This window comes from Dendrobates tinctorius, unplaced genomic scaffold, assembly GCF_039654945.1.
Source record: "Dendrobates tinctorius isolate UK_male_01 unplaced genomic scaffold, ASM3965494v1 ptg000014l, whole genome shotgun sequence".
In the NCBI taxonomy this organism is placed as follows: Eukaryota; Metazoa; Chordata; class Amphibia; order Anura; family Dendrobatidae; genus Dendrobates; species Dendrobates tinctorius.
This window is the reverse complement of record NW_027361682.1, coordinates 950,783-966,240: the sequence shown is the minus strand read 5'-3', so window position 1 is coordinate 966,240 and position 15,458 is coordinate 950,783. Positions and strand designations below refer to the sequence as shown.

At 39.3% G+C, this 15,458-nt stretch overlaps 2 protein-coding genes across 7 annotated transcripts in view; one reads left to right on the top strand and one right to left on the bottom strand.

Moving 5' to 3' along the window:
* The window catches only part of LOC141073791 (uncharacterized), a 240,812-nt gene extending 230,591 nt beyond the window's left edge, over positions 1-10,221 (top strand). For 2 of the 3 annotated variants that reach the window (XM_073561214.1, XM_073561233.1), the window contains one exon: positions 8,945-10,221. In XM_073561214.1, coding sequence (XP_073417315.1) covers positions 8,945-10,203 — 1,259 coding nt within the window. In that variant the 3' untranslated portion in view covers positions 10,204-10,221. The remainder of the gene's footprint in view (positions 1-8,944) is intronic. The other variant, XM_073561223.1, reaches the window with a different exon arrangement.
* Positions 1-15,458, bottom strand: part of LOC141073571 (uncharacterized) — a 700,581-nt gene that overhangs the window by 160,434 nt on the left and 524,689 nt on the right. The gene's annotated exons all lie outside the window — the stretch shown is intronic.

The window sequence follows — 15,458 nt, the reverse complement described above, 5'->3', positions numbered from 1 at the left end:
CCGAATGATCCAATGTTGTCCTAAATGACTAATGATGATAAATATAATCCACCTGTGTCTAATCAAGTCTCTGTATAAATGCACCTGCTCTGTGATAGCCTCAGGGTTCTGATTGATGTACAGAGCATCATGAAGACCAAAGAACACAACAGGCAGGTCCGTGATACTGTTGTGGAGAAGTTTAAAGCTGGATTTGGATACAAAATGATTTCCAAAACTTTAAACATCCCAAGGAGCACTGTGCAAGCTATCATATTGAAATGGAAGGAGTATCATACCACTGCAAATCTACCAAGACCCGGCCGTCCCTCTAAACTTTCATCTCAAACAAGGAGAAGACTGATCAGAGATGCAGCCAAGAGGCCCCATGATCACTCTGGATGAACTGCAGAGATCTACAGCTGAGGTTTGACAGTCTGTCCATAGGACAACAATCCGTCGTACACTGGACACATCTGGCCTTTATGGAAGAGTGGCAAGAAGAAAGCCATTTCTCCAAGATATCCATAAAAAGTGTCATTTAAAGTTTGCAACTAGCCACCTGGGAAACACACCAAACATGTGGTGCTCTGGTCAGATGAAACCAAAATCGAACTTTTTACAACAATGCCAAACGACATGTTTGGCGTAAAGGCAACCCAGCTCATCACCCTGAACACGTCATCCCCACTGCTAAACATGGTGGTGAATGTTTTTCCCAGCAATATGCGCTCCTGAAGGATGATGATGGAACTTGATATTTAGATTCAAGGATGATTTTTATTTTTAATTCAAAAATAGAATACAACCGTTTTCGACTGCTAAGAGTCTTCCTCAGGTATAATGTCAAGAATATAAACGGATCTGTCTGAACACATTTTATAGCAGATCTCCCTGCATGTGGTTTTGGGTGGGGGCTGAAAGGTCTGTTTATCAGACACACCCAGATACTCAGATATGCAGGATTTTGCACTCTGAGGAATCGAGCAAAACTCATATACCACTCTTCCGTCTGGGTACATTATACCCGGATGGATTAAATGATGTTATAGAGGGCATATAATACTTACATTAGAAAGAGTTTTAAGGAAGAGTTTTAAATTTTGCTATAATGTACATGTTTGTAGGATTTTATATTTTTGTATTAAATCACACTTCAGTATGTTTAATAACATTTTAAAGAAATTTTACACATAATATTTATAGTGTTTTTAGAAAAAAGGAAAAAAATAAAAAATAAAATTTAGTGTGAAAAGTTTGGAATATTTTTATATATATATATATATATATATATATATATATATATATATATATATATATATATATATATACTTTTTAATTGTTTTTTTATGTGAAAAATTTTTTGTGTGAAAAATTTTTTGTGTAACATTTATTTGGTATATGAGTTTTGCTCGATTCCTCAGAGTGCAAAATCCTGCATATCTGAGTATCTGGGTGTGTCTGATAAACAGACCTTTCAGCCCCCACCCAAAACCACATGCAGGGAGATCTGCTATAAAATGTGTTCAGACAGATCCGTTTATATTCTTGACATTATACCTGAGGAAGACTCTTAGCAGTCGAAACCGGTTGTATTCTATTTTGAATTAAAAATAAAAATCATCCTTGAATCTAAATATCAAGTTCCATCATCATCCTTCAGGAGCGCATATTGTTGGGAAAAACATTCACCAAGTGTTATAGCCTATGAAAGCGCTGTCCAGTGCTCTCACTAGTTGCCAGATCTTTGCAGCAAACTGAATGGAAAGAGGAATGGAGTGATCCAGGGACTGGATCTACATGCAGTATCTCAAGACACCAAATAGGTGAGTGTATTCACACTTTGATAATTAACTACTACACTTAGAAGCTTGCGCTTCCCATTTTTCTCCCTATAATCCCCTCTTGTTTCACAAACAGTGGTGGCAGCATCGTGGTTTGGGCCTGCTTTTCTTCAGCAGGGACAGGGAAGATGGTTAAACTTGATGGGAAAATGGATGGAGCCAAATACAGGACCATTCTTGAAGAAAACCTGTTGGAGTCTGCAAAAGACCTGAGACTGTGACGGAGATTTGTCTTCCAACAAGACAATGGTCCCAAACATAAAGCAAAATCTACAATGGAATGGTTCACAAATAAACATATCCAGGTGTTAGAATGGCCAAGTCAAAGTCCAGACCTGAATCCAATCAAGAATCTGTGACTGCTGTTCACAAACGATCTCCATCCAACCTCACTGAGCTCAAGCTGTTTGCCAAGGAAGAATGGGCAAAAATTACAGTCTCTCAATGTAGAAAACGGATAGACATACCCCAAGAGACTTGCAGCTGTAATTGCAGCAAAAGGTGGCGCAACAAAGTATTAAGTTAAAGGGGCCAAATAATATTGCACGCCCCACTTTTCAGTATTTGAATTTCCACAAAAATTTAAAATAACCAATAACTTTCATTCAACTTTACAATTGTGTCCCACTTGTTGTTGATTCTTCACCAAAAATTTATATTTGGTATCTTTGTTTGAAGCATGATATGTGAGAAAAGGTTGAAAAGTTCCAGGGAGCCGAATACTTTCGCAAGGCACTGAATATATGGTATGTGGAAAAGGGGAGGTTAGAGGGCACTCCAGAATAAGTAGTTTCCCTATTTTTCATTCAGGTCATTATACCATTTCTATGGTTGTGCTGCCACATAGGGCCATCCAATACTACCACTAGTGTTGAGCATTCCGATACCGCAAGTATCGGGTATCGGCCGATACTTGCTGTATCGGAATTCCGATACCGACTTCCGATATTTTTTCAATATCGGAATTCGGCATCGGAATCGGAAGTTCCAAGTTGATTGACAGACTGACGTCATCATGATGCGCGGTGTGTGCGCATCATGATGCGCTGTCATTTCGGGCCTGCCGGGGGGCTGTGTGGACTGCCCGGGGTCTGTACCGGCCTGCCGGGGGGCTGTGCCGGCCTGCCGGTGGTCTGTGCACCCTGTGGGGGTCTGTACCGGCCTGCCAGGGGGCTGTGCCGGCCTGCCGGGGGGCTGTGCTGATGTCCGGGGGTCTGTGCAAGCATCGTCCGATGGGACTACAAGTCCCATCGGGCGATGCCTGCTACCATGACAGTGATTGACACATTAGCCAATGATGGGACAGTAGTAGTCCCATCATCCGGCTAATGTGTTAAATGTTAAAAAAAAAAAAAAAAAAAAAAATACTACATACATACTACATGCATGCTACATACATACTACATGCTACATACATACTACATATATACTACATACATACTACATTCATGCTACATACATACTGCATGCATGCTACATACATACTACATGCATGCTACATACATACTACATGCATGCTACATACATACTACATGCATGCTACATGCATGCTACATACTACATATATACTACATGCATACTACATACATACCACATACATGCTACATACATGCTACATACTACATACATACTACATACATACTACATGCATGCTACATACATACTACATGCATGCTACATACATACTACATGCATGCTACATACATACTACATGCCACATACATACTACATACATACTACATGCATGCTACATGCATACTACATGCATGCTACATACATACTACATACATACTACATACATACTGCATGCATGCTACATACATACTACATGCATGCTACATACATACTACATGCATGCTACATACATACTACATGCATGCTACATACATACTACATGCATCCTACATACATACTACATGCATGCTACATACATACTACATGCATGCTACATACATACTACATGCATGCTACATACATACTACATGCATGCTACATACATACTACATGCATGCTACATACATACTACATGCATGCTACATACATACTACATATATACTACATGCATGCTACATACATACTGCATGCTACATACATACTACATGCTACATACATACTACATATATACTACATGCATGCTACATACATACTACATACATACATGCTACATACATACAACATATATACTACATACATACTACATACAATACATTCATACAATACATACATAGACATACAGTACATATAACATAGAGTAACATACTTACCAATACTTGTCACATTGTTCCCCGAAGCCATTGTCTTTTCCGGAATAAATATTAACATAACAAACCACAAAAATACTCACCCACGATCCGAAGCAGTCCACGAGTGTGTCCCACGACGATCTTGGGTAGAGAACTGCAGCATCAGATGATGCTGCCGTTCTCTACGGGCTGCAGGAATCCAATGACGGAAGGTAGGTATCCTTCCGCACCGTATTCCTCCGCCACTTAAAAAAAAAAAAAAAGTCCCTAGTCTCACTTTATGCCATTGCTGCGTGGGAAATTCCCACACAGCAATGGCATAAAGTGAGACTAGGGACTTTTTTTTTTTAAGTGGCGGAGGAATACAGTGCGGAAGGATACCTACCTTCCGTCATTGGATTCCTGCAGCCCGTAGAGAACGGCAGCATCATCTGATGCTGCAGTTCTCTACCCAAGATCGTCGTGGGACACACTCGTGGACTGCTTCGGATCGTGGGTGAGTATTTTTGTGGTTTGTTATGTTAATATTTATTCCGGAAAAGACAATGGCTTCGGGGAACAATGTGACAAGTATTGGTAAGTATGTTACTCTATGTTATATGTACTGTATGTCTATGTATGTATTGTATGAATGTATTGTATGTAGTATGTATGTAGTATATATGTGGTATGTATGTAGCATGTAGTATGTATGTAGTATGTATGTAGCATGCATGTAGTATATATGTAGTATGTATGTAGCATGTAGTATGTATGTAGCATGTAGTATGTATGTAGCATGTAGTATGTATGTAGCATGCAGTATGTATGTAGCATGCATGTAGTATATATGTAGTATGTATGTAGTATATATGTAGTATGTATGTAGCATGTAGTATGTATGTAGCATGCATGTAGTATGTATGTAGCATGCATGTAGTATATATGTGTTATGTATGTAGCATGTAGCATGCATGTAGCATGCATGTAGTATGTATGTAGTATATATGTGGTATGTATGTAGCATGCAGTATGTATGTAGCATGCATGTAGTATGTATGTAGCATGCATGTAGTATGTATGTAGCATGTAGTATGTATGTAGCATGCATGTAGTATATATGTAGTATGTAGCATGTAGTATGTATGTAGCATGCATGTAGTATGTATGTAGCATGCATGTAGTATATATGTGTTATGTATGTAGCATGTAGCATGCATGTAGCATGCATGTAGTATGTATGTAGTATGTATGTAGTATATATGTGGTATGTATGTAGCATGCAGTATGTATGTAGCATGCATGTAGTATATATGTAGTATGTATGTAGTATATATGTAGTATGTATGTTGCATGTAGTATTTATGTAGTATGAATGTAGCATGTATGTAGTATGTATGTAGTATATATGTAGTATGTATGTTGCATGTAGTATGAATGTAGCATGTATGTAGTATGTTGCATGTAGTATGAATGTAGCATGTATGTAGTATGTAGTATGAATGTAGCATGTATGTAGTATGTTGTATGAATGTAGCATGTATGTAGCATGTAATTTTTTTTTTTTTTTTTTTTTACATTTAACACATTAGCCGGATGATGAGACTACTACTGTCCCATCATTGGCTAATGTGTCAATCACTGTCATGGTAGCAGGCATCGCCCGATGGGACTTGTAGTCCCATCGGACGATGCCTGCACAGACCCCCGAAGCCTGCACAGCCCCCCGGCAGGCCGGCACAGCCCCCCGGCAGGCCGGCACAGCCCCCCGGAGCCTGCACAGACCACCGGCAGGCCGGCACAGCCCCCCGGCAGGCCGACACAGACCACCGGAGCCTGCACAGACCCCCTGGCAGGCCGGCACAGCCCCCCGAAAGGCCCGTACAGACCCCAGAGAGGCTGTACAAGGGCAGGAAAGGGTTTTTCTTATTCCGATACCGGAAGTCCCATAGACTTGAATGGGACTTCCGGTATCGGAATCGGCGATACCGATACTTTTTTTAAAGATCGGCCGATACCATCCGATACGATACTTTGAAGTATCGGACGGTATCGCTCAACTCTAACTACCACATATTCCTAAGGGTTATTTATTTTTATACCTATCATATCATTCTCTAGGAATCTGTATCTATCCTATTTTGGTGCAGGCGATTATTGTCACAATATCTGATGTTAATTTGGGACTCCTTTGTTCGCTATTTAATGGGTCATTTATCCCTCCCAGCTCAGGTTTTAGGCTGCTTTAATAGTATGTTGCTCATATGTCCTTTGAACTTGTGCTGTTATTTCTAATGATTATTAGATTGGTCTTTATCATCTGCATGCATGTTTATGTACACATTTATTCTTTTCAGTTCAGGTTGTAGGCCGCTTTAGTATTATATTGCTTATATGTCCTTTGAACCTGTGTTGTTATTTCCATTAAATTATCAGATTGGTTTTTATCATTTGCATGCATGTTCATGTGCACATTGTTAGACCTCTATTGACAGCCAGCTTGATGTTAGTGTGCTCATAAGGGTCCTTATATGGACTCTTTGTGGTTACATTTTGGCCTTTTTTTAGGCTTTTTTTATGGTTTTTATAGCTGTTTGTTCAAATTAGTGTGTTTTTGTTAAATAAAATTTATATTTTTTTATATATTGCCATTATTTATCTATTATCTTTGGGTGATCATGACTCCTATACACACTGCTTTTTTTCTATAATTGAATATATGGTATGTTTGCAGAGAACACTTCTGTAAATGCTCTTTCAGATCCCCTGGTGCTCCCATATTCAGCCAATGTTTCTTTTGGCGTGCATGACATAAAGTTGTGCTCAAAAGTTTCCTTACCCTTGCAGAATTTTTGCTTTCTTGGCCTTATTTTAGTATATGAATGAATGATGACACCAAAACTTTTTCTCCACTCATGGTTAGTGGTTGTATAAAGCCATTTATTGTCAAACTACTGTGTTTTCTCTTTGTAAATCATTGTGGCAACCCACAACGTCTAAATGACTGATCAAAAGTTCACATACACCATTTCTTAATACTGTGTATTGGCCCCTCTAACATCAATGACAGCTTCTAGTCTTTTGTGGTAGTTGTGGATGAGGTTCTTTATTTTATCAGATGGTAAAGCTAACCACTCTTCTTGGCAAAAAGCCTCCAATTCCTGTAAATTCCTAGGCTGTCTAGCATGAACTGCGCACTTGAGATCTCCCCAGATGGGCTCAATGATATTGAGGTCAGGAGACTGAGATGGCCACTCCAGAACCTTCACTTTGTTCTGCTGTAGCCAATGACAGGTCGACTTGGCCTTGTGTTTTGAATCGTTATGTTGGAACATCAAAGTACGTCCCATGCGCAGCTGATGATAGCAAATTTGCCTCCAGTATTTGCTGATAACGTGCTGCATTCATCTTTCCTTCAACTTTGACCAAGTTTCCTGTGCCTTTGTAGCTCACACATCCCCAAAACATCAGCGATCCACCTAAGTGCTTTACTGTAGGAATAGTGTTCCTTTCATCATAGGCTTTGTTGGCCTCTCTCCAAATATAACGTTTATGGTTGTGGCCAAAAAGTTCAATTTTGTTCTCATCACTCCAAATTACCTTGTTCCAGAAGTTTTGAGGCATGTCTCTGTGCTGTTTTGCGTCTTGTAGGCGAGATACTTTTGTGGCATTTGCGCAGCAATGGCTTTCTTCGGACGACTTGACCATGCAGCCCATTTTTTTTCAAGTGCCGCCTTATTGTGCATCTTGAAACAGCCACATTGCTAGTTTTCAGAGAGTCCAGTATTTCAGCTGATGTTATTTGTGGTTTTTCCTTTGCATCACGAACAATTTTCCTGGCAGTTGTGGACGAAATTTTTGTTGGTCTACCTCACCATGGTTTTGTTTTTATAGAGCCCCTGATTTTCCATTTGTTAATCACAGTTTGCATGCTGCTGACTGGCATTATCAATTCCTTAGGTATCTTTTGGTATCCTTTTCCTGTTTTATATAGTTCTACTACCTTTTCCCGTAGATACGTTGACAATTCTTTTTCTTTCCCTATGACTCACAATCCAAAAACGAGTGGCTGGATGAAAGATGCGAGAGTCTGTCTGGATCCCAGAAACTCACTCAGCTTTTATGCACACACACTGCTTACAAGTGAAAATGTTGCCTTTATTAGCCATTCAAACCTATTTGTGTCAACTTCTGTGCATGTTATGAGGCCAAAATCACCAAGGTATGTGAACGTTTGATCAGGGTCATTTGGATGTTTTGGGTTGTCATTATGATTTAAAAAGAGAAATCATAGTAGTTTGACAATAAATGGCTTCACCCAAACACTAACCATAAGTGGAGAAAAAGTTTTGCTGTTATCATTCATATTCTCTGAAAAAAGGCCAAGAAAGCAAAAATTCTAAACTTTTGAGCACAACTGTATATATGAATATGAAGGACTTGTTCTTTCTTGTATCAACTGTTTAGTTACTTCAATAAAAATATATATAAAAAAAACTTTCTTTTTCTCCAAAGCCATGACTTGTGTACATGACCAGTCTCCTCCAATGTCCTTTGTTCTGTGCTACAGTGCTTGTACCTGTCAGAGAATGTATGAGAAGTAATCTCCTAATAAAACTGATTACAGATCCCTTTTATGAGTCTTCTCTGAACATGTAAATGAATCAGATTCATGACAGACACAGGGAAACATGAACTGAAACGATGGCTATAATAGAGTAGTGAAAAGTGACCTAACACTGTGATCTCAGTCCCTCCTTATGGTCTATTGTCTTAGTCTGTCTATAATTGAATTTTATTGCAGTTTGCATGGGAATGCTATAAATTATATAATATGATTAGTAATATAGTTCCAATGCAGTGTTAATGAAAAATAATGGAATCCTTTTTTTATCCTAGCAGATGACTGTACCAGAATCTCAGAGGGACGTCTGACATTCTCAGATTTTTCAACAGATAATCTTAGTATCACACCCGATACCTGTGAAGAACATATCATTATACCAGACACACCTCAAGATCTCATCAGAAAAAATCTGTCCTCTGATCTTTTTCGTCAGGTCCTTTTTTCTGCTTCATCAAAGACAAATATGCAAAACAAAAGTCACAGAAGGGCTGTTGAACATGAAATAGCTGACATTAGAGAGAAACCATATTCATGTTCGGAATGTGGGAAATGTTACACAAATAAAGCACATCTTGTTAGACATCAGATTATACACACCGGGGATAAGCCATTTTCATGTTCTGATTGTGGGAAATGTTTTACAGAGAAAGCAAGTCTTGTTAGACATCAGAGAATTCACACAGGGGAGAAGCCATATTCATGTTCTGAATGTGGGAAATGTTTTACAGACAAAGCAAGTCTTGTTACGCATCAGAGAATTCACACAGGGGAGAAGCCATTTTCATGTTCTGAATGTGGGAAATGTTATACAGAGAAAGCAAGTCTTGTTACACATCAGAGAATTCACACCGGGGAGAAGCCATTTTCATGTTCAGAATGTGGGAAATGTTTTAATCGGAAAACATATCTTGTTGCACATCTGAAAAATCACACAGGGGAGAAGCCATTTTCATGTTCAGAATGTGGGAAATGTTTTACAGATAAAGCAAGACTTGTTACACATCAGAGAATTCACACAGGGGAGAAGCCATTTTCATGTTCTGAATGTGGGAAATGTTTTACAGAGAAAAGAAGTCTTGTTACACATCAGAGAATTCACACAGGGGAGAAGCCATTTTCATGTTCAAAATGTGGGAAATGTTTTAATCGGAAAACAAATCTTGTTGCACATCTGAAAAATCACACAGGGGAGAAGCCATTTTCATGTTCAGAATGTGGGAAATGTTTTACAGAGAAAGGAAGTCTTGTTAAGCATCAGAGAATTCACACAGGGGAGAAGCCATTTTCATGTCCAGAATGTGGGAAATGTTTTAGTCAGAAAACACATCTTGTTGCACATCTGAAAAATCACACAGGGGAGAAGCCATTTTCATGTTCAGAATGTGGTAAATGTTTTAATCGGAAAACAAATCTTGTTGTACATCTGAAAAATCACACAGGGGAGAAGCCATTTTCATGTTCAGAATGTGGGAAATGTTTTATTCAGAAAACAAATCTTGTTGCTCACCTGAAAAATCACACAGGAAAGTAGCCATTTCCTGTTTGTTGTTTTTTTTTCTATTTTAAAAGTTTTTTTTTTATTTTGTAACAGCATAATATAACAAACAGAAAATCAAAGCCTTTAAGAGCAAGAACAGAAAGCGAAATATAGACTTCATTACATAAAGAATCAAAGCATAGAAATAGAGGGATAATCATGGTACAGAGATCATGAAACTAATGTAGTACAGTGGGGGAAATACGTATTTGATTCCTTGCTGATTTTGTAATTTTGCCCACTGACAAAGACATAAACAGTCTATAATTTTAAGGGTAGGTTAATTTTAACATTGAGAGAATATCAAAAATACAATCCTGAAAATCACATTGTATAAATTATATAAATTTATTTGCATTTTGCAGTAAGAAATAAGTATTTGATCCCTCTGGCAAACATGATTTAATACTTGGTGACAAAAACCTTGTTGGCTGGCACAGCAGTAAGACATTTTTTGTAGTTGATGATGAGGCATGCGCACATTTCAGGAGGAATTTTTGTCCACTCCTCTCTGCAAATCATCGCTAAATCATTAAGATTTTGAAGCCATCGCTTGGCAACTCGGATCTTCAACTCTCTCCATAAGTTTTCTATGGGATTAACGTCTGGAGACTGGCTAGGCCACTCCATGACCTTAATGTGCTTCTTTTTGAGCCACTCCTTTGTTGCATTGGCTGTATGTTTTGGGTCATTGTCTTGCTGGAAGACCCAGCCACGATCCATTTTTAATGTCCTGGTGAAGGTCAGGAGGTTGTCACTCCCGGATTTTACTGTACAAGGCTCCACCCATTCTCCCATTGATGCGTTGAAGTAGTCATGTGCCCTTAGCAGAGAAACATCCCCAAAACATGATCTTTCCAGCTCCAGGTTTGACAGTGGGGACAGTGTTCTTTGGTTCATAAGCAGCATTTCTCTTCCTCCAAACACGGCGAGTTGAGTTAATGCCACAGAGATCAATTTTTGTCTCATCTGACCACAGCACATTCTCCCAATCACTCACAGAATCATCCAGATGTTCATTGGCAAACTTCAGATGGGCCTGCACATGTGCCTTCTTGAGCAGGAAGACCTTGTGGGCACTGCAGTATTCTAAACTTTTACGGAATAATTTGTTCCCAATGGTTTACTTGATGACTGTGGTCTCAGCTGCCTTGAGATCATTAACATGTTCCCCCATGTAGTTTTAGGCTTATTTCTAATCTTCCTCTTGATCAAGGATACCCCACGAGATGAGATTTTGCATGGTGCCCCAGATCGATGTCGATTGACACTAATTTTGTATTTCTTCCATTTTCTAACTATTGCACCAACAGTTGTCTCCTTTTCACCCAACGTCTTACTTATGGTTTTGTAGCCCATTCCAGCTTTGTGTAGGCCTATGATCTTTTCCCTGACAATCCTTATAAAGCTCTTTGGTCTTGCCCATGTTGTAGATGTTAGTCTTACTGATTTGAGTCTGTGGACAGTAGTCTTTTATAGGTGACTATGTATGACAGCTGTCTTTAATGCAGGTAGCGAGTTGATTAGGAGCGTCTAACTGATCTGTAAGAGCCAGAACGCTTAATGGTTGGTAGGGGATCAAATAGTTATTTCTCACTGCAAAATGCAAATAAATTTATATAAATTATAGAATGTGATTTTCTGGTTTTTATTTTTGATATTCTATCTCTCAATGTTAAATTTTACATACCCTTAACCCCTTCATGACGGAGCCCCTTTTCGTTTTTGCATTTGTTGTTTGCTCCCCTTTTTCCCAGAGCCATAATGTTTTTATCTTTCCGTCAATATGGCCTTGTGAGGGCTTGTTTTTTGCAGAACGAATTGTACTTTGAATGATATCATAGATTTGTGTACTCAAAAATGGGAAATACGATGTACAATACAAAATAATATTGTGGTACGGTGTTAGCCAGAAACATCGATGTAAATACTTTGGTCCCAAAAAAATGAGAAAGGTATTCAAAAAGTGATACCTTTATTGGCTAACCAGAGAAATTATATTTGCAAGCTTTCAGGGCTCAGAAGGCAGCTTCATCTGGCTAACATTAAAAGTGTAACCAGGGCTGTGGAGTCGGTAAGCCAAACCTGCGACTCCGACTCCTCAATTTCCCTTACACCAACTCCGACTCCATGACTCCGACTCCCACATATATTGCTTATATTTAAGTGAAAAATTTATTGTAGTACAATGTGAAAATCAGACATTTAATCATTTTTATGATCCAATAATCAAGATATTTAGATAGAACAGAGTATCTGTTTATTGGAATACAACTTTAGAACACAAAAAACTGTAATAAATTGTAAATATGTAATACACTATGTAATATCGATTACATATATACAGTACAGACCAAAAGTTTGGACACACCTCATTCAAAGAGTTTTCTTTATTTTCATGACTCTGAAAATTGTAGATTCACTCTCAAGGCATCAAAAATATGAATTAACACATGTGGAATATAATTACCAAAAAAGTGTGAAACAACTGAAAATATGTCTTATATTTTAAGTTCTTCAAAGTAGCCACCTTTTGCTTTGATTACTGCTTTGCACACTCTTGGCATTCTCTTGATGAGCTTCAAGAGGTAGTCTCCGGAAATGGTCTTTCAACAGTCTTGAAGGAGTTCCCTGAGATGCTTAGCACTTGTTGGCCCATTTGCCTTCACTCTGCGGTCCAGCTCATCCCAAACCATCTCGATTGGGTTCAGGTCTGGTGTCTGAAGGCCAGGTCATCTGGCGTAGCACCCCATCACTCTCCTTCTTGCTCAAATAGCCCTTACACAGCCTGGAGGTGTGTTTGGGGTCATTGTCCTGTTGAAAAATAAATGATGGTCCAACTAAACGCAAACCGGATGGAATAGCATGCCGCTGCAAGATGCTGTGGTAGCCATGCTGGTTCAGTATGCCTTCAATTTTGAATAAATCCCCAACAGTGTCACCAGCAAAGCACCCCCACACCATCTCACCTCCTCTTCCATGCTTCACGGTGGGAACCAGGCATGTAGAGTCCATCCGTTCACCTTTTCTGCGTCGCACAAAGACACAGTGGTTGGAAACAAAGATCTCAAATTTGGACTCATCAGACCAAAGCACAGATTTCCACTGGTCTAATTTCCATTCCTTGTGTTCTTTAGCCCAAACAAGTCTCTTCTGCTTGTTGCCTGTCCTTAGCAGTGGTTTCCTAGCAGCTATTATACCATAAAGGCCTGCTGCACAAAGTCTCCTCTTAACAGTTGTAGAAATGTGTCTGCTGCTAGAACTCTGTGTGGCATTGACCTGGTCTCTAATCTGAGCTGCTGTTAACCTGCAATTTCTGAGGCTGGTGACTCGGATGAACATCCTCCGCAGTAGAGGTGACTTTTGGTCTTCCTTTCCTGGGGCGGTCCTCATGTGAGCCAGTTTCTTTGTAGCGCTTGATGGTTTTTGCCACTGCACTTCGGGACACTTTCAAAGTTTTCCCAATTTTTCGGACTGACGGACCTTCATTTCTTAAAGTAATGATGGCCACTCATTTTTCTTACAAATTCTAACAGTCTATTCAGTAGGACTATCAGCTGTGTTTCCACCAGACTTCTGCACAACACAACTGATGATCCCAACCCCATTTATAAGGCAAGAAATCCCTCTTATTAAACCTGACAGGGCACACCTGTGAGGTGAAAACCATTTGCGGTGACTACCTCTTGAAGCTCATCAAGAGAATGCCAAGAGTGTGCAAAGCAGTAATCAAAGCAAAAGGTGGCTACTTTGAAGAACCTAGAATGACTGGTGCTGAAAAAAGGAGTGTTAGTCTGTGTGCTACCCATCTTTCATTCTTTTTGGTACAGATACGATATGGATAGACAGATATGGATAAATGGATAGAGCAGATTTCTAATCTGCTTTTGCTATTGAAAACATTATCTATGAGCTCAAAAACCTTTCAGGTGATGCGGTTTTTTAAAAAGCTGATAGGCTTTTGCAGCTGTAAAACGTATCCTCAAAAAACGCAGGAAAAACGCTGTGTTTGAATGTAGCCTTAGATCAGGAATAGAACAGCCATTTATAGGACATTTCAAAACTTTCCCAAATTCCTATGAAAAAATATTCAGCACATTCTGCACTGAATTACTGTACCCAATTTATTATATATATTTATACCGACTCCACAGCCCTGAGTGTCACTAGCCCCTGGAAGAAGCCAGTGCGAAACGTGTGTTGGGGTGGCGGAGGTCACGCCACACTGAGTCACCAATGTCCTGTCACTTGAGGTAATACCCTCTTTGGACTATTTAAATGCTTCCAATATCTCTGCTACTTGAAAGCGCTTTCATTTATATGGATACCTTGCATTTATTATAATATAGCTCTGCAGTTTTTTTGGCGAATATGTTGATAATGTGATATATTGTATGAGCAGGATTCTTATACATGAGATTTTGCATCTTAGGGTGCTTGTTAAATATTTTTGATATCCTGCATTAACTATATAAGTGATTATGTAAATAGTCATATGCATTATATTTATTGTCTTTGGGCATATACAAAATTTTGGTGACTGTGAATATATTTTGTTGGCTTTAGTGCCTCCTACTGGGCATTTGTTATTTACCTTTTAATATTTATTAATAAAATTATTTTGTTTTAATGTTACTGGATCGCTTTATTTTTCGGTCACCTAGGGGTATAAATCTGATTTCGTGTTTTGAATCATAGCTTACAATAGACCTGATGGATGCAAAATAGACATAATAGTAAAGGCATTGTGATGCAGTAACCTCTGTTAAAGCTAGGGGGCGTTCCATGAGCTCCTTAGGATATGCATGTAGGCGTCTCCTTGATTGTGATGGGGAAACAGTGAACGGCATGGTTGTAAATGGCCAAAATGTATCACAGAGATGGGTGGCCCTGTGATGGAAGTCTGTGCATGTTTTACTCAGCAGATCTACTGCTGAGGGTTTTGCTTTACATTGGGATGCTTCCAGGTGACTTAGTGAGCTGAGTGGAACCAGTCACCTACATACCCACCCAAGGGGGTGTGTGTCTGAACACCCAATGTGAAACCTGTGTATGGTTGTATGTTTGAGGACCTGTGGTAATGTCACGATCACCTGACTACCCATGTGATTGGTACCTGGGTGTGGCTAGACCTATGTAAGGTTGTGTGTCTTGATCCTGAGTGTTCAGAGTGCAAGGTCCTGGAAGACCTATGTGTTGGAAGTGCCTGGGACTGGGTTTCCTGAAGCATATTGAAAGGCCCTGCACCT